The sequence below is a fragment of the Gobius niger genome (genome assembly GCF_951799975.1).
Source record: "Gobius niger genome assembly, chromosome: 1".
Taxonomy (NCBI): Eukaryota; Metazoa; Chordata; class Actinopteri; order Gobiiformes; family Gobiidae; genus Gobius; species Gobius niger.
Window position 1 is genome coordinate 33,025,017 of NC_136852.1, and position 19,985 is coordinate 33,045,001.

A 19,985-nucleotide genomic window follows, 5' to 3' on the forward strand; every position below is an offset into this window, starting at 1 on the left:
GTTGTTTCAATAAGCCTTTGCAATGTCCAAAGATCCTGTGTCGTGTTCATTTCCCCCCCCAATATTTTGTATTGATGATGGGAGAGTGTGACCACTGCGCAAAACCTTCTCCAGCACGCCCAGAAGATCCTCAATACGTTTGTTAAGTGGTGACACAGCTCTACTTCCGGGTCCGCAGATGTGCGAGAAACTACGAAAAACTCTTTAAAACCACAATCAATATTTCAGAAACTCAACAGTTACTGAACAGACTTATTTATCAGGCCCATGAGCCAGTAACTCTCTGCTGAGTTTCTGAAATATTGACGGTTGTTTTGAAGAGTTTTTGATATTTGGCTGTCTGCTGGGACCCAGAAGCGGCAGTTGTGATGTCACACTTAACAAACGTATGAGGTTCAGATCTGGACTCATCTCATACTCCCTGAAGCACTCTTTCACAATGTGAGCTTGATAAATCCTGGCTGTGTCATCTTAGAATATGCCCATTCCATCAGGGAAAAAGAAACCTGTAGATCAGGGGTGCCCAAAGTGGGGCCAAATTTGGCCCGCCGAAACAATTCTGTTGGCCCGCCAGAGAGTGACCTACTTTTGTGCTGCATCTGGTTTATACTAAATCTCTTCCATTCATTACAATGGTAAATTTGGATGCAGTACACCTTTTGACCACCAGCGTCAAATTGGGGGCGCTGTTTCACTCCTTTCGCAAAGTTAAGGAAACACTGTTGTGGCGTCTTGGTGTTTATCAATCACAGAGCGTTGTGGCATCAACTTTCACAGTTTTCCTACTTTTATTGCAAAGGCTGTTGACATAAACGACAGTACATGTTAAAAATGGACTTATAAAAGAACTGATGCTGAACTGACACTTTCAAAATAATCTAATGTGGAATTTTCTTTGAGTGAACGAATGAGGTAAAGTTACTGTAGTGTAAATTGCTACAGATGTTGATTTTATTCTACTAAAATTAGGCTTTTGCCATAGTTACCATTTGTTTTAATATAGCATGTTATTTGCACAGATAGAATCAAATGCAAATGTTGGCTAGCGAAAAAATAAAAAGTCAATAAAATAAAGTAACTTTATAATTTGCAGTTCTATGTGTTTTGTGCTTGACATCGCCGTGTTTGGTCGGCGACTCACAGGCACTTTTTCATTTGGGCACCCCTGCTGTAGATGGAATAACCCGGTAATAACCCCAGATCAGAACCTTTAGTTACATCCAGTTAAAGGACACTTACTGTCGGGTCAGACAGTGTATTTGCTCATATGTTATTTTGTTATGGACCCTTGTTACAGCAGAGCTCACAGCGGCGTCTCCCGGAGAGCGCTCACTTCTCTCCCTCGTTGCCGAGAACGCCGTTGGCCGGCATTTATCGCGTTACATCACAAAGCCGTGTTGCCATGTTTGATCATCTAATATTTGCGAGTTATAAATCTGTGCTTGTACTTCTCTCTTGATTCTTTGCTTTTACATGCGCGGCCAGGCCAGCTCTTTAAATACCAGCAGCGGCGCGCCCTGCCAACCAAAGCGCCGGAGTTTGGCAGTGCAGACGCCAGCGAACAGTCGGCTAATGTGGGCCCGAGCTGGCACCCGCCCAAGAGCCGAGCCGGGACCCATTCACAGCCACGAGGAGAGGGGGAGAGAGATGGAGAGACAAGTGGACCATGGGAGGAGAGAGAAGTGGAGGGCGGCCAGAGGGCAGTGCTAAACAGAGTGGACATGAGGGTCAAAAACTCAACTCATCAGGAAGGCAAATCCAGTGCTTTTCATCTCACGTTATTGCCTAAGACATCATACTTTTAATGTCCCAAAGGCAAGGAACCAGAATGAGGGGAATGTTGATCTTCCCTTTAATACAACAGGCAGCTTTTGAGCAAGGCATTGTGTACAATTACAGCCAATACTGCAGCCCAGGGTGTCTTTTTTCTCTTCAACCAATTCATGGAGTGAATATCGTTGAGCAATGACGCTATTTTTCCCAGAAATTTACATTTAGATTGTTTGAATGACATTGAAGGCCTCGATTTTGGAACAACTAATCTAATGAGTCTTTTGAATTATAGCTTTATCAGAAACAAACCTGGAGCAGTGTTGTGTAATCCTACATTTAGTCCATCTGAAGAACTCCAAACTCCTGCATCCTTAACAGTGCTGTGCTCCTAAAGCCTCTCTGGGGAGTTCATAAGTCATGGGTTTATCGATTAATCACCATCATGGGCCAAATCGATTCAAAAGAATGATTTGATTAATCGCCAGGGAACGATCCAGTTCTATCAAAGAGCATTAAACATTTGGCAGCAGTTTAAAGGTGCATTCTGCAACTTTTTAGCTGAGAAAAAAAAGAAGAGTTGATATAAGTTGACCTTTCAGTGACCCTGCACTGTATGAGTGGTTAACATGGTGCATTTGCTCTCCATATGACGGTCTCTATGATGGAATGCATACGCAACCATTGAGGTAGTGAAAACCTACCAGAAACCCTAAATTTCCGGGATGGACACTAAAGGCTGATCTTTAAGTGAATCATATGTTGTCTTTTTCAGTTTCTACAAGGAAATGTCAAGCTTCTGTTTCAGCTCCCAGGCTATTTTTACTGCACACATTTTGTCAAAAACTAATTCAGCTGCAGTTCTGACTGAAAATTGACACAATCGAGTGCTCCAAAATTTCCCGTTGAATTTCCCAATTTTTGTTTTACGATCCGATCGGTTCTGTTTATTACCTTTATGGACATAATTTCTAGGCGCAGCCAGGGGCCGGAGGGTGTCCGGTTTGGGAGCCTCAGAGTCTCATATCTGCTGTTTGCAGATGATGTTGTTCTGTTGGCTTCAACGAACCAGGACCTTCAGCTGCTCTGGGGCGGTTTGCAGCCGAGTGTGTAGCGGCCAGGATGGGGATCAGCACCTCCAAATCTGAGGACATGGTTCTCCACCGGAAAAAGGTGCTTCCCCTCTTCAGGTCGGTGGGGAGTCCTTACCTCAAGTGGAGGAGTTCAAGTATCTCGGGGTCTTGTTCACGAGTGAGGGACGGAAGGAGCGTGAGATGGACAGACGGATCGGTGCGGCGTCAGCAGTGATGTGGTCGCTGTATCGGTCTGTCGTGGTGAAGAGGGAGCTGAGTCGGGGCAAAGCTCTCGATTTACCGATCGATCTACGTTCCCACCCTCACCTATGGTCATGAGATTTGGGTCATGACCGAAAGGACAAGATCGCGAATACAAGCGGCCGAAATGAGCGTCCTTCACAGGGTGGCTGGGCGCACCCTCCGAGATCGGGTGAGGAGCTCAGTTACCCGGGAGGAGCTCGGAGTAGAGTCGGTGCTCCTTCACGTCAAAAGGAGCAGCTGAGGTGTCTGGGGCATCTGTTCCGGATACCTCCTGGTCGCCTCCATCGGGAGGTGTTCCAGACATGTCCTAGTGGGACAAGGCCTTGTGGAAGGCCCAGGACACGCTGGTGGGACTATGTCTCCGAGCTGGCCTGGTGTGGCCTCGGGGTCCCCCCAGAACAGCTGCAGGAGGTGTGTGTGGTGCTGAGACTGCTGCCCCCGCGACCCGGCCCCGGATAAAGCGGAAGAAAATGGATGGATGGATGTTTCAGAATCAAGAATTAGTCGATAGAGCAGATTTTAAACAGGTCCAGGAGCATTTCCATTTGAGAGACGGTGAAATATGAATCCCATGCTTCTGCACATGTTTGTAGAGCTTTTAGACATAACATGAGCCCCTACAGGCAGGATATTGTGTTGCAGATGATCTTGGTGACTTGCTGTAATATTGATTTGATTAGGCTTAATCGTCCTGCCACTGTGTTCTCGGCCAACTGTGCTCCTCTCTTTCTTTGCACCAAACCTGTCCACAAGTCTGTCAATAATTACTTTTTCATCGCCGCTCGCCACACTCTCCTACAATCCTGCTTCCACCATTTCATATAAAAATCGCATTAAACCTCAGAAACGGTCTTTGTGCACTTTCTAACTTTCTCCGCGTGACGTTGGTGGATTGCAGCCTCCATGTCCGCCATTGCGCCATCTCCCCTCTCTCTCCGGCTCGCTCAAACTTGGGAGAAAATAAGTCTTGCGTAAGCTCTGAAGCCCATTCCAGGCCTCCTCTTTCAAATTCACTTCTTCTACTGCTTTACTTTTTTATACATTTCTCCCTCAAAGACTGCAATCCCCACAAGCCCCATCCTCCCGCGGAGAACGGAGTGGATAATAGAGTCGCAAAAAAAGAAAAAACTAAAACGCTGGCCTCTGCTTGTAAGGAACACTGGCTCAGCAAATCAGTTGGCACAATGACTTTGTAGCACCGCCCCCAAACCAATCCCACTGTGATCACGGAACATCGTTTGATAAAAATTCAATCTCCTCCAGGAGCAGCAGAAATATGGGATTTCTCTTTCTAACTACTACTACAGCAGGACTCCAGGGTTACCCGACTTCCAATTGGATTTTCCCAGAGTCTTCGGCGACGCTATCACTGATCTTTTAATCATGGCCACTGCTGCAGATCAAGGCGAATTAAAACTGGAGTCGGCTGTGAGAGGAGTTATACCCGGCCAAGAATTAAAACTCTGGCTCCGGAAGTTCATCCGGCCACACAACACACGGCTCAACAGCGGGAAGACTGAAAGGAATGACTTTGAAAACAATCTTCAACAATGTACAAGCTTTGGTTTTTGAGACGCTAATCTCATAAAATAAGCCACACTTTTGAAAATAGTGCTTGACTTAAGGACGATTGATGCTCATTTTTAAGTTCGAACAGTCTTGAAATACGGAATGGAACAAGTATTCATTAAAACAACAAGTAAAATAGGACAAAGATACTTGAAATGAGACAAAAAAACGTTCTGAGCTTTCAAATGAGGAACGACATGTTCACACAGAGTCAAATTTGTCTTTGGTTTTCAATCACAAGTCAGAAAAACACAGCCGAACAATAAGATCACGGCAGTTCCAACAACATTTAGCAGTGAAAACAGTCTAAACCGGACACCACTGATGACAGATTTGGCCGTTGGGTTCACTGTCTGACAGAGAAGATCCTGTAGTACATGTAGGGAGAGCGGATCCTACAAGCTTCACCCTTAAAGACACTATACCTAACCTATTTTGTCTTTAAAGGAATAGGCCACCGTTTTTACATACTGAGATATGCTCTTACCTCACTTTAGCCGAGTTAATATATCCCCGTCTGGTCTTTTGCTCCTCGTATCATTACGCCTCACAATATAGTCCCCCTTTTTATCTGCTTATAAAATCGACATGTTACATTTCTGTGTAAATATACTTCGCATGAAAACACTTCACGTAACTTTATTTAAATAGGGACCACGTGGAAGAGCTTGGTAGCTTCTATCGTGAGCTTTTTTGGAGCTATGTGACATGTGGGAGAGGCTGCGTATGTGCTCCGTTTGCGTGACAGAGCGCACGGACAAAGACCAGACGGGGATATATTAACTCGACTAAGGTTAGGTAACATATCTCAGTATGTAAAAACGGTGGCCTATTCCTTTAAGTCAAAATGTGACAAACAGGTACACAAAAACAACACATCATAATACAATGCAAACGTCATTCTCCACAAAGGACTACATTTACAAGATACTTTGCACTAAGCCTAAATAGGAATGGATTGGGAACGGAAGTCAGTAGTATTCTGATTGGAGATTACTTCACAGATATTGACATAATTGAAAGATTTTGTAATCAACATTTCAGCACTTGCATTTGAAGGCGTTTATATCTAGAGATACAGACAGGTCATGCTCATGTACACATCCCCTTTACATGCATTTTATTTGATACGTTTTTAGTGATGTACCGGCGACAGTTCTGTTTGCACTAAGTGACAGGAGAATAGTTATTGTGTATGTGCACCTCCACATAGTCATGTCAACTTTCCCACACCTAAATTCTGCTTAATATTCTTTCAAATGATTTTGTTTAATCCCTGGTCATTTCTGTTAATTCCCATGGAACATTTCCAGAACTTTGCAGCTCTAATGTAAACTATTAGCAGCATATAATCCTCAGAATGCAACAGAAATAATTTAACAATATTATGCTCTAGCAGCTTTTCAAAAACAAATGAAACCATATTAGTACTACTACATGTAATAGTACTGTAAGTAGTAGTAGTAGTAGTAGTAGTGGTGCTTGTAGTCATAGTTGTAGTAGTAGTAGTAGTAGTATAGTAGTATAGTAGTAGTAGTACAGTAGTAGTAGTAGTAGTAGTAGTATAGTAGTATAGTAGTAGTAGTACAGTAGTAGTAGTAGTAGTAGTAGTAGTAGTAGTATAGTAGTAGTAGTACAGTAGTAGTAGTAGTAGTAGTAGTAGTACAGTAGTAGTAGTAGTAGTAGTAGTACCCTCACAGGTTGTTACTCTCTGTGGAATGGCAGCATGTCCCTGGGTTTATTGACTTGTTCCTGCACATGTGATTAACGTCTGTAGTAGCAGTATAGTAGTAGTAGTAGTAGTAGTAGTGGTAGAAGAAGAAGAAGATCTTTATTTATATAGCGCCTTTCACAGACATGGTCACAAAGCGCTTTACATGAGACAATTGTACATTCACTCCATACTCGGTGGTGGAAACTACGTTTGTAGCTTCAGTTTCCCCTGGGGGAGACTGTCAGAGGCGCTTTCGCGACTACACACGTCTGCGCCAACGGACCCTCTGACACCACCATACATTCACTCACACACATCATTCATCCTGGCCTATTGTGCATGTTTTTTTTTTTAGGTAGGGGAAACCGGAGTACCCGGAGGAAACCTACGCAGACACGGGGAGAACATGCAAACTCCACACAGAAAGGCCCCGTCCAGGTGGGAATCGAACCCGGACCTTCTAGCTGTGAAGCGAGAGCACTAACCACTGCGCTACCGTGCCGCCCTGGTAGTAGTAGTAGTAGTAGTAGTAGCAGTAGTAGTAGTACTGGTATAGTAGCACCCTCACAGGTTGTTACTCTCTGTGGAATGGCAGCATGTCCCTGGGTTTATTGACTTGTTCCTGCACATGTCATTACCGTCTGTAGTAGCAGTAGTAGTAGTACAGTAGTAGTAGTAGTAGTAATAGTAGTAGTAGTAGTAGTAGTAGTAGTAGTAGTAGTAGTAGTAGTAGTACTGGTATAGCAGCACCCTCACAGGTTGTTAATCTCTGTGGAATGGCAGCATGTCCCTGGGTTTATTGACTTGTTCCTGCACATGTCATTACCGTCTGTCCTTCTATCACACATTTTGGGCACTTTCGCTCGACTTTGGGGGAATTACAATTATCGTTTCGAAGAGGAGATAAGAAAGTCCATGAATTTTAAAAAGGGAGAGCGAGAGGGGATAAAAAAAAATTAAAAGTGAATAAATTGGAGTGTAAGTGTGGCGCGCCGGTATGATTTAACACGCACACAGCACATGGCGCCGGTGCCAGGCGTATCTGCCCGCTGAGATTCCAAATACGCTGGATGTGAGCGGCGCTGTATTCCATTCCAGGCCACGGCACCATTTCCATTTTTACAACTGACTGAGAACTTTTACAGCCGTCTGCCGGGGGACGCATGAAGGGCACTGACCGGGTAGCAGCAGGTAGCCGTAAACCAGCCCTGTTTATGAATCATGTTTGGGATTTGAGGGTAATGGCCACAATATAAAAATGCATTTAGGCTACAAGCACAATATTTGTCTCAAAGGGCTTGGTAGACAACATCCTTTAGTCTTCAGGCCCACCATCAGAAAAGGACGAGAGGAGGTTTAGACATTTATCTTATATCTATTTATTTATCTATCTATCTAGTATGGGTGTAACGGCACACGTAAAGTATTGAACCATTTCAGTTCAGCATGTTCAGTTCGGTCACTTGTCAACTGTTTCGGAACCATAATGGTCCATTTATTGAATGAATAAATGAAGGTTTATTCGGTTACAAAACATAGAACAAATTGTATGTACAGCTAATTCACTACAAACAAGGAGGCTGAAGCTGTGGCTTATTATGCCTGCCCTAGTTACAGAATATAGCAGAGCAACTTTAAGTTCAGCGAGAAAAGTACAGAACCGCGGCCTTAAAATAGTTGAACCGAACTGAAATGTCATTTTAGTGTACCGTTACACCCCTCCTATTTACATTATCAACACTTTACATGCCCTGGAACTAACCAACGGACACTTAGTACTTTCTGTAACCGCTCCTGATCCCAACCATTCACAAACCACATGTATATGACAGGCAGTGTCTTAAACAATACTAAAGAAGCTTCTGAGCTGTTACTTACTAACGTAAAGGATCTGCAGCAGCTTTGAAAATGGGATAATTCAGGTAATGCACCTTTAAATAAAGGAATAAAGTCATTGAGTCCTACATTTCCTGCTCTCATCATCTGTAGGCACAAAGGAAAGTTAGCAGTTTAGAACAATAGTGAATAGATTGGTAGTTATGGCAACCGTCACTAAAAGCAGGTGACGGGCCGATTTTTTCTTCTTTTTGAGCTCTTAAGAACGACCCAGATTGAAAAAGAAGAATTACTTGAATATGCATGAAACAAAGACGGTCCCACTTTATTTTACGATCGTAGACTGTAAAAAAAACAGACAACGCCTCCTCACTCCTCCCCGTTTGCCATAGTGACCACGTTCGACGGGGAATTCATGGCAGATTTACAGACTCCTCCTCCCCAGCTCTGACGAAGCCTGTTCCTAAAAAGGGCAAAAGAGCAGGATCTTCACAGTAGACTCGGCCCTCGCGGGGCATGGAGTTCGGTCATAGCCGCGCCCACGCCATTAGCTCTGATGCTTACGGCCTGTCGATCAAAGTCAGGCCCTCATTTATTACGCAAGGTTTCTAAAATGTGCCCTACAAAAACCAGCCTGGTCCCTTTGATTGTGGCGGACCCAGCGTTATCACAAGGGGAAGATCTAGCTGTAGAAAGTTCCAGAAAATTAGGCACCTTTCAAGTTGTTTTTAACGTGTCTAAAGTGCAACGGTTTCTAATGGGAGACTAGCGGCTATATGGAGGTACTACAGCAATGGCGAACCAACGGCGGCCGCTAGCTTCGCAGTCGAACAAATTTTAGTACAATGTAATCTGTAATAACTTGTGCCTATGTAGTACATAAGCAATGGAATAATGTGTATTAGTAGTCTGGAGGTACATAATCAGGCATAAGACCCTTAGAGCTAGGGTCTTATGTCTTATTACATTATGTACCTCCAAACTACTAATACACATTATTCCAGGGGCGGACTGGCCATATGTCCATTCTGGAAGAGCACAGAAGGGCCACTGGCTCTAGGGCCACCAGTCCCGCCTCAACCGAGCTTTACCCAAATGTAAAAGCTAAAAAGATTTTGATGCTTTATCAAAATAGCGAGAAAAAGGGGATGAAAAGTCAACAAAAACAGGAGGAAAAACACAGAAAAAAAACCCTTACAAAAACATGAGAAAAACACGGACCAAAAAAACTACAGAAACGTGAGAAAAACACAACAAAAAATGATAATAATGAAAAAAACTATGACAAAAATGTGGCGACGTGACGAAAAGTTTCCATCACTTTTGTAGGTCTTAGCTTTCAAATGAGGTGTTACATTGTTGCTCTCCAGTCGAGAAGCTTTTAGATTTGGGTAAAGCCCAGTATAAAAAAACATGAATCTAAAAGGAATTCCGTGGAGTATGGTGTGCCACAAGGTTCAATTTTGGGACCATTATTATTTATCATTTATATTAATGATTTTGCTTCTGTTTCTACGACCACCTTTCCTGTTCTTTTTGCTGATGATACCAATCCAAAAAATAATAATAAAAAGCCGAACTGGGGAAAATGCACTCGTTAATGTTAAGGCGGGTGGTAAGAGGTTAAAATATGTATTCGTGGAAGTGCACAATGACGCTAATTTGGGCCAGGCTGGTCAGAGTCCAGGGCTGTTTTTCAGTCCCAGTCCGCCCCTGCATTATTCCATCGTTATTACACGTTGTTACTTCGCACATCACATTGTAATAAATGCATCAAGGGTAGTGTAAAATAAAGTGTTCCTCTCAAGACATAATGATCAAAAGCCGAAAAGAGAGATCAGTTTAATAACACCCTTTAGAAGAAAACGATGACAGAAGGGTGACGTAGCTAAAAATGCTGATAGGTAGAAGACATAAGGGTTTCAGATGAGTATGTTGACAGGGCAGTCTGTTAGCGTACTTTCCCCCCGGGATGAAGGAGCGCTGGTCTGGGGGAGCGCTGACGTGTCCCTCTGCCGCTGATGCATTCGGACCAATATAAAAACGGCAGATAGCTCTAATCTCCTCCATCTCCTCCACTGTATTACCCCGAAGACAGCAGCGTTTCTCCTTATCGTCCCGCCAGGCGGCCCCCCGCACGGGAACAGGAAGAGCAAAGGAGCGTGGGGGGGGGTGGGGGGTATGCCGGAAAAGTGCAGGAGATTTATTACGACCACCGTTTTGAGGCCGCGAAGACTGGTGGGGAGAGCGGGTATACCTGTCAGGCCCCCGGTGATAGATTTGTCATTGTTTTAATATTATGGAAATGGTGCTGTTTTCATAATGGTACACCAAAGGACAGTAAATCAAACATTTTCTCCAACAGCCCAGAGAGAAAAAAAAAGCCGCAGTTCCTCATGGGGCCATTTTTCAACACGGATTGTCTACGCAGCTGCTTCTTCCGTGAGTCCGCGCTCCTGGATTACACGGTTTATTTTTAACACGCGAGTGTAAATGTTAATGTCAGAAAGGTGAAGGGAAGAGCGCCTGCATCGTCATGTGCTGTTGTGAGTGGCCATGCCTCCCCCCAAGAACATCCTGGGTTTGATTCCTTAGCTCAAGATCAGGAGATTTTGCAGTAACACAAGATTGTGTAATTATTCATAATGTCAGAAAATTCTGCTTCATTGTGCCATAAACCAGTGGTTCTCAACGTTTTTTGTCTTTCGTACCCCTTTGGCGTTTCAGTGGTCAACCGTGTACCCCCTACCTCAAGGGTGTTAAGGTTTATTTAAAAAGTAATTACTTAAAAGTGGGCGTTTGTAAGAAAAAGGACAATGTTGCAGTCAAAATAAACCTAAAATTCTCCCAAAGCAACACATTTGACTGAAAAATATAGCTTTTCCTATAAAAAATTATGTTACATTCTCCCCTTTTGTCAATCTGAAATAGTTCCAAGTACCCCCTGCTAGGTCCTCGAGTACCCCTGGTTGGGAAACACTGCCATAAACAATAAACTTAAATGATAATGTGCTGCATTGAATTAAGTGTTTACCAGTGCATTATAACTACCATAGTGTGTATTTGTTGACTTTGTTACAAAATGTGGTTAATGTAATGTGGTGTTACCAGAGTCCAGGGGCACTACACTGCGGTCGCCCAAGTCTTGACAGATTGCCCGAGCAACACTAAAGCTTGAGTTCAATGTCACGGACAAACTTCCCTACATTGACAATAAGACCGGAAAATTGCTTGGACAGTAATCTGGAGAGTCTGCATCCTGCCCTGGCAAGTCCAAGAGGAATTTCTTCTGGAGCCAATCAAGACTAACCTAAGTTAAAGGCACGGTTTGTATTGTGCACACAGTCAAATGGGAGCAGGAAGGGCTCCTTTGTGAACACACTGACACTGGTGATCAATCAGAGCCTGAATTGTTTTCATGTTGTTGCACGGAGTTGACAATATAAATGCATCTAACAAACACTCTCCTTTGTTAGACACACATTCAGGACAGTCAAATCAACAGTGACATTTTCATACACATGCATAAAAGAGACATCGAGTGCTAAGTCCTTTTAAACCATGTCATAACATTGTTCCCTCGTCAAACACAGAACCACATTTCACTACATTCATAGTTTTGAGAAATCCTCGGGTTAATCCTGTTAATTTATTTACCTTTATTTTCTTCTTCGACATGTCAGCGCTTCGTTCTGCACTTCCTAGATACAACTGTGTCATTGTTCAAGGGATATTTCAGGATTTTTGACATAGGGCCTCATTTCCTTGTTATCCAGAGTGTTGCTGATTTCTGGAGATTTTTTTTTTGAAATATTTTTTGAAATATAACTGACCTTGCATCACGTGAATGATCGCATTTTGAGGGACTATTTTTCTTTCTTAATGCAGGCGAGCTGATATTGTAGAAATGCGCTAGCCTTGCATTAGCCTAGCGCCACAAAACTCTTCAAATATAAGAACTGCTTGAATTACAAAAAAAAAATATCTCCAGAAACCAGCAACACTGAAATGAGGCCCTATGTCAAAAATCCTGAAATATCCCTTTTAAAACCCCAAACTGTCCTGCACATTTTAAATCCCATAATGCAACACTATATCAGTTCACAGTGTGTTTCTCAGGCCGTGCTGAAGCTGCTAATTACGCTGTCAGTCCAGTTATTCCCACTGCTGCCAAGAGGGGGAGCCCCAGGCAAAGGCTTCACCAGCTCTTGCGCCTGTATTTCATTGTTACTATCTATAGTTTCACATAATAAAAGTCCTAAACGTGTCAGCCCCCCCCCCCCCCCCCTCGGGTCCTTACCTGTGAGCGAGCTGTCCAGGTTGTCCATGCTCGACCCGGGCGTGTGCTCTAAACCGCGAGGATGTCTGGCTCCGTAGCCTTCGTCCTCCTCATCGTCCTCCTCCTCGTCGTCATCGGGCAGGTCCGTCTCCAGGTCGGACACCATTGTGCTGGACACGTATCCCACTGGGGGCGCAGGGGCCTGGGGAGGGAGGGAGCTGCCCTGCATGTGCCTGGGGAAAGCAGAGGAGGACGTTAGGGTCAATGTCGCATGGAGAGCACAGTAGTCAAGGTTTTCTTCTACTGTTGTTTATGATTATTATTGAGGACACGCTCAGGTGCAGCTGCTTTGTACATTTAGTGTGTATTTATGAGTAAATGATTGACATTACATTACATCACATTACAACAGCAGCAAAGTTTTCACATTTATATTATGCAAACACATTCCCCAAATTCCTGTATTGGGACACCCATCACCCAAGGCTGCGACCCATATAAGAACTGAGTTTGTACTGTATACTTTAATGTAATATAGTGTATTTTTCCCACAAATTATTATTGAAAAAACCAAAAGACCAACAAAAACAGCAGTTAGAAAGTGTTTCTAGACTTTTTCAGTAGATAAATATTGAATGCAAGAGAATTGAAGCCCCATTATTGATTCGAAGAGCTCACAGTGCTCCTCCATAATGAAAATGGACATTATTTGAATACATATTTTTCACTACAAATAAAATAGCAGATAATAATGGGATGAATATTTAAAGCAATGCATTTTAAAGCAGTACTAAGTTGATGGGATCCTGGTGCTTTATATGTATTTCATATTGTGAACGGACTCTAAAGTGAGATGCTCATTGGTCACTGTATAAAGCTGCGGTTACTTTGCCTCTGCCCAGGTATCTCTGGTCTGTGCAACACATTTGTTGTGCAATGTCCCCGTCAAATACATAAATAAGTAACTCGTGCCCCTAGAGGCCATAAACGCCACTGCAGGTGTCGAATTGTCCGTGAGAGTAAATCCTACGCTGACAGAAAAGGCAAAGGGACAGAGGGATATTGTTCATCCAATTACACAATGAAGATCATTTTTTTTCTCTCAAACTTGGCTGTAAATACTGTTTAAGTGATGCTAGCCTGCAGTTAGCTTTGCCTGTTAGCCTGTTAGCTTCTTCTTTGTGATTCCATTAGTGTGTATTGCGCCTCCAACCCGGTGCAGGAAAGCTGCAAGTGTAGTTTCCTGGCCAGAGACACCAAGGGGAGATGAAAGACCCCCCAATCATCCCATTAACACTTGTTTTACCCCCAGAGGGACTACGGAAAGGATTTATTTAGGCAAACAAGTTACTTAGTACTGCTTTAACGCTGTACGGTCTCCCAGGGGGCCCCAGACCCCACTTTGAGAACCACGGCAAGACAATACACAGACTATAGATTTCTGGATGGCCTGCTGCTAAAAACATCCTTAGTGGCAAACAAACCTCGCTGATGAGAGGCCAAACAGCCGCACCACACAAGCTACTAAACACGGAGAACAGATTTGGAACTTCGATCAACGATGGGAAACCCCTGCATGACCGAGAGCATAGCTTATAAAAAAGCGAGGGAAAAACAAGCGCTCTGTTCCAATCCGCCCTACCACATTGTACGCCACTCAACGCTCGCCCATTCCGACACTTCCTCTCACATGTGAAGCGCCGCGTACGTTTAGCCCGCGCGCTAATTCCATGTTGCCGCTTGAACACAATGACCTGCTAATGGCTGCGTACAAAGACTCTCCCTGTCACCTCCTCACGCAGCAGGGCCAGAGGTGCGGCAGAGCCTCCCCATCTTTACCTCCTGCAGTGGGGGATTGTGGGTAATTGTGCCGCGTGTGGATGCTACATAGTCATTACAGGCTTTACGTGACATGTTGGTGACGGCGGCCCTTCGCTGCCGTCGTCGCTCATTCCCGCGGCAAAGGCGACAGAATGAAACATGGCCTTCATCTGACTTGCATGAACAATAGAAGGCGGGGGTTTTAGCATGCAGGGGCGCGTGGTCGGGTCGAGTGTGTTGGGGGGGGGGGGGATACAGCACGGCCTAAGTGGTAGCGCAGGCCCATTAAAATGAAATGATTAATGGGTTTATCTACGCCGCTCGCACAGTTGTCGTGAGGAATGCGGCGGGAAGCGAGTAAATCTCCTCGCCGGCTGTAAACATGTAGCGGAGTGTAGGGTAAGCACTTTTAAATAACAACTCAGTCCTACCGCCGCCGTATATTCACACGTCACTGAGCGGGCGGAGTGCGGCAATTGTTTTCCATCCCAGGCGTGATCCTCTATGAAAATGCCATCATTTTAGAAGTTTATAGACATTACGCACGTCATATTTTATGTCTGTAATGTATGTTCGTCTCTATATAAGACAAGACTGAATGTGATTTATTTAAGACCTGACTCTGTGTTTGTGGCAAAAAGAATTGACTATGAACTTCAAAGAATATGACTATATTTAATTTTTGATAGCAATAGTTTAAATGTGTACTGAATCTGAATGTGTTCAAAGTGGATTTCCCTTGTGAGCAGCTCACTATGTACAGACTGGACCATTATTATTAGCAGGCCACTGTCTTGGTCAGGACTCCCTCAATAAAATAGATTAGTCATCTCAACGGGACTTTCCTGCTTAAATAGATAAATAAAAAAAGGCTCAAACCATTAAATGTAGGGTATGTTCTGTAAAAAAAGAATAAAATAAAACTTTTTTTCCCCATAAATATTTCACATAATGTGCAAATCAGATATTACAAATGCAATGTTGATTCCTTCACAACAACAAACATATCATGAAGGAAATTCTGATATTTTGATATTCTACAGGTTCTTTAGTCATTGTATATACTGTAAGATAGCTCTATTTAATATCTAATAGTTTGCACATTCCTGAGTGTGTCTTCAGAGCTGATGCAACAAGTGAATTTCTCCATTGTGAGATCAATAATGGCTGATCTGATCTTATGTCTGTGTTTACATGTTTTGTTTTGGTGTGATTATCCAATCAGAGAGCAGAATGAGCCCCAGCACTGTTTGTCCAGACTTTACTCGTCCACTATTTCCATTAGATGGAATGGACACTCGCCGTTGTGTAATACACTGAGGGAACAGCAGAACCGCAAAGTAAGTTTTGTGAGCCGTGATGAAAATACTGTGGACAAATGCTGCCTTTTGGTGGGGTTCATGGAGTTATTCAGAGGTGCCAAAGCTGTGCGTAGAGCGGCGAAATGGAATATGATGTGACATGTTCAATCTGGTTTGACCTGCCTGTTTTAGTGAGGGCGGTGTCTCACGTCTCTCTCGTCAGGTTAGCATTGGTTCAGAGCTTTGGCCCAAGGCTGAGCTCGGACCCTAAACGTTTACCTGTTGGACCCTGGTCGGATCGGTGGAAACACTCGACTACACGGGGAGAGGGCTCGGACCTTATGGCTACAGCCAGTTTATAAAGGGACTTTCTCTCTTCCATAATCAGATCCTACTTAGTGCGACCGCAGCCTCCAGTTGTTGGTAATGACGGATGGCATTTTCACATATTTACAGTATGTCTGTGTCCTCCATTTTTAAACAACTGAGAGCAAATCCTACAGCCATTACGTTTAGTTCAACCTTTTAGTCAACCTTTTTGTATTGAAAGGATGTGGAATGTGAAAAGGAATTTGTCTCTTATTTTCCTCAGTGCTCCCCAAGAGTCCGTCACCTTGAGTCTAAGATATGTGCCGTCAGTGTCAACAATGGGGCGGAGGGAGCTGAAGGGCGGAAAACTAATGTGAATGTTGGCATTCTTACCCCCGTGTCCTTGGGCAAGACATTCCACCTCATTGCTTCACGTGCACCAGTGTGAGAGAGAATAGGTGTGTGGTTTCCTGCAGCAAAGCGCTAGAGCAGGTCACACAGCTCTACAAACCAATGGGACCAAGTCTACGCCAGAAAAGGTAAGTCCCTCACATGAGAACATGAGTTAAAAAGTGAATAAGTGAATTTCTTTTGAAGTGAATTTATGATTTTTCTATTTTGAAATCTTTTGAACATAATTGTTTTAATGAGTAAAGCGAATGAATGACGTTTTGGATTCTTTTTAATATAAAATTCCTGCTTTTAATCACAAAAAGGTGACAGATTTGTTTTGCGTATTCTAAAACTAAACAAGATCCAAAATCCCCTCTGAAAAAATCTTAACTAAATTATCAAATAAATGAAACTATGCATTTAAGCCAGGCTCTATCCACTGTTTAGATTTTGTTGCTGGATGTATTTTTTATTTGCTATTCATTGTCAACATATGTTTAAACAGTTACAAGGTTCAGGTTTGCTTCAGATGCGATGCGTAAAGAGCTTATAGACAGGGCTCAATATCAACTCATTCTTTCCTTCTCAGACTCTAGACGGCATTTACAAATGAGTTCATCGTTGTTTTCTTCTTTATTTTCAGCCAAAACTTGAGGAGAACAACTCGAAGTGAAGGTTTTAAATTCAGATATGTTCTTCATGTTCTTCAGTTCTTACGTTTTTTAGCCTACTTTGTAACAGATTAGACTAGAACACATTTGTGTGAGTGACTCATACACGTTATTACACACTGTTACAGCACATTATATTGTACTACATTAGCCGGTAACATGCATTAAAGGAATAGGCCACCGTTTTTATATACTAAGATATGTTCTTACCTCACTTTAGTCGAGTTAATATATCCCCGTCTGGTCATTGTCCGCGCGCTCTGTCACGCAAACGGAGCACATACGCAGCCTCTCCCATATGTGACATAGCTCCGAAAAAGCTCACGATAGAAGCTACCAAGCTCTTCCACGTGTTCCCTATTTAAATAAAGTTACGTGAAGTGTTTTCATGCGAAGTATATTTACACAGAAATGTAACGTGTCGATTTTATAAGCAAATAAAAAGGGGGACTATATTGTGAGGCGTAATGATACGAGGAGCACAGCGTCCGCGCAGTAACTCCTAAAGACTTCCCCCGCTCACTTCCGTCAATAACCTTTAGGAGTTACTGCGCGGACGTTTTACTCCTCGTATCATTACGCCTCACAATATAGTCCCCCTTTTTATTTGCTTATAAAATCGACACGTTACATTTCTGTGTAAATATACTTCGCATGAAAACACTTCACGTAACTTTATTTAAATAGGGAACACGTGGAAGAGCTTGGTAGCTTCTATCGTGAGCTTTTTCGGAGCTATGTCACATATGGGAGAGGCTGCGTATGTGCTCCGTTTGCGTGACAGAGCGCGCGGACAATGACCAGACGGGGATATATTAACTCGACTAAAGTGAGGTAAGAACATATCTTAGTATATAAAAACGGTGGCCTATTCCTTTAAGGGTATTAAGGGTTTTGCTCATATTCATGTCAGTTTAAATCTGCAGAAGTCACCTTAAGTCTAGCACTTTCTGAGCCTTCTTTAAGACCCTGATTATTTCCAGTGTGTATTTACTGCACACAGACCTACAAACGTTAAAGACCGGCCGTGTAAACGTCCCTCACCATGTCTGCTTGGCCATGTCCATCTGGTAGGCCCGGGTCAGCTCGTCCAGGTGGGCTTGGAGCATGGGCTGCATCTCGTCGCGGGGCGAGGGGGTCAGCGTGGCTGTGGACTGCTGACCGAAGGACATGGCGGCGGGGGAGGAGGCCACGCCTCTGACGGGTGGCGTGGGGACCCTCTCCTCCTCCTCCTCCAGCTCGTCCTCCATGCCCTGGTGCAGGTAGGTCTGGACGGGCATCGGAGGGCCCCAGCCGTCACTGTCGTAACTGCAGAGCAGCACAGGACACTGCGTCAGGCATCAGTCATTTCATTTCATTGCATTAGTAGCAGAAGTGTTTAGTGTGGCCTGGAGATGCTCTCAGTCACTACATAAACAGATCAGTGTGTGGATGCACAACAACCTTCTCCAGCTAAACTCAGAGGAGACTGAAATCATTGTCTTTGGCCTGCAGAAAAAAAGAGAAAGTCAATCGAGTCTCTCTCTGGAAAACCAAAAAAAGTCAGGTTAGAAATCTATTTGTCTCCAGCAGGTTAGACGACTGTAACAGCTGCTCACTGGTAGATCTGAACACTGCACCAGGAAATACAACCTTATTAGTCCAGAAAAGACTTTCAGACAGCTCTGTTGGTTTAGCACCAAAGTCCATCTCTGACAGATTAGAGCCATGTGAACTGTGCCAGGTCCTGAAAACTTCAGAGCGGGGTCTCCTGCTGGTCCCAGAGTCAATAATAAACACAGTGAGTGTCTGGTTTAGTAACAAACTGAAGCGACAGGTTTAACACTGAGCTGTCCCCAATCAAAAGGGCTACAATCTCAAAGAGCAAGACCAGAGTTAGTGATGAAATAATGATCGTGATAACAAACAGCACCAGGAAAAGGTTTGGAAACACTTCTGTATGGATATATTCTATTTCCATTGTAGGTTCTCACTGAAGGCGTTCTTTTGATTATGGCTTTGTACTTTTAACGTTTTCTCCATGAGCTTCATGATGTCGTCTGGAAAAGGTTTTCTCTTCACAGACTCAGGGACAAGGACCTCATGAAGCTCATGGAGAAAATGCCATGTGTTCATTCATAGTTTAACATCTTGAGCAAGAATCACACAATGGAAATAGCGTTGAAAACCATTAATAGTGTTTCCAACCTTCTGACAGTATGTTTTTTAAAGTCTTAAAAAGTTATTTCTAGCTTTCTTCTGTTTGTAAACATTGTATAAAGCTTTATATCTTAGGGAATAGGGATCGGGAATAGTTGACTAAATGTATCTGGCATCTGTGTTTTATCCTCAGGTGCTGCAATGGACAACTCCAGGACGACCGAGATCCGTCACAAACTCCTGCTCAGTGTTGGACCTACCCTCCTCCCTCGTGGTGCTCCCCGGGGTAGTGCTCCATGTCCGTCCCGGGCAGCGGGTGCACGGGCGGCGGGGGCAGCGGGACGTTGGCCCAGTTGGACCCGTTGGCCTTGGTCTGCTTGGACCCCGCCTTGGCCTTCTTCTTCTTCCCTCCTTTCCCACCTACACACGGGGGCAGAGTTAGAGCATGAGCGTGCGGTGAAAGCGGCGCATTATGCCACGAAACGACCGCGGCGAACTTCATCCCAACCCAACCTTGGAAAAGTCGCGCGCCGTTTCCGAGCTTTCAGCGCATTCAGAGCCTCAAGGTCTCTCGCCGGATGAAAAGCGCGCCTTTCTATTGATTGATTGGCTGCGAAACCTTCAGATCTCCATAGAAACAGGAGCTGAGGAGACCCTTTCACCCCCCCCCCCCCCTTTCACTTCAGGCCCTGCCCCCCCCCCTTTCACTTCAGGCCCTGCGCTTCCACAATGAAATCTCCCTCTTCACGCCACCTCCATAATGAATGCCTGCGCGGTGTCGGTGCGCCCCTAATGGAATTCACCGGGACTCTATTACTACTTCCATTTCTTTTATTACACCAGAGA

General features: G+C 44.0%; 1 protein-coding gene across 6 annotated transcripts in view; it reads right to left on the reverse strand.

Annotated features, from left to right (window-relative positions):
- Positions 1 to 19,985, reverse strand: part of robo2 (roundabout, axon guidance receptor, homolog 2) — a 567,892-nt gene that overhangs the window by 16,212 nt on the left and 531,695 nt on the right. For all 6 annotated transcript variants that reach the window (XM_079559100.1, XM_079559104.1, XM_079559102.1 and 3 more), the window contains 3 exons: positions 19,400 to 19,559; positions 18,045 to 18,308; positions 12,527 to 12,738 (listed from right to left, as the gene is read on the reverse strand). In XM_079559100.1, the coding sequence (XP_079415226.1) occupies positions 12,527 to 12,738; positions 18,045 to 18,308; positions 19,400 to 19,559 (636 nt within the window). The remainder of the gene's footprint in view (positions 1 to 12,526; positions 12,739 to 18,044; positions 18,309 to 19,399; positions 19,560 to 19,985) is intronic.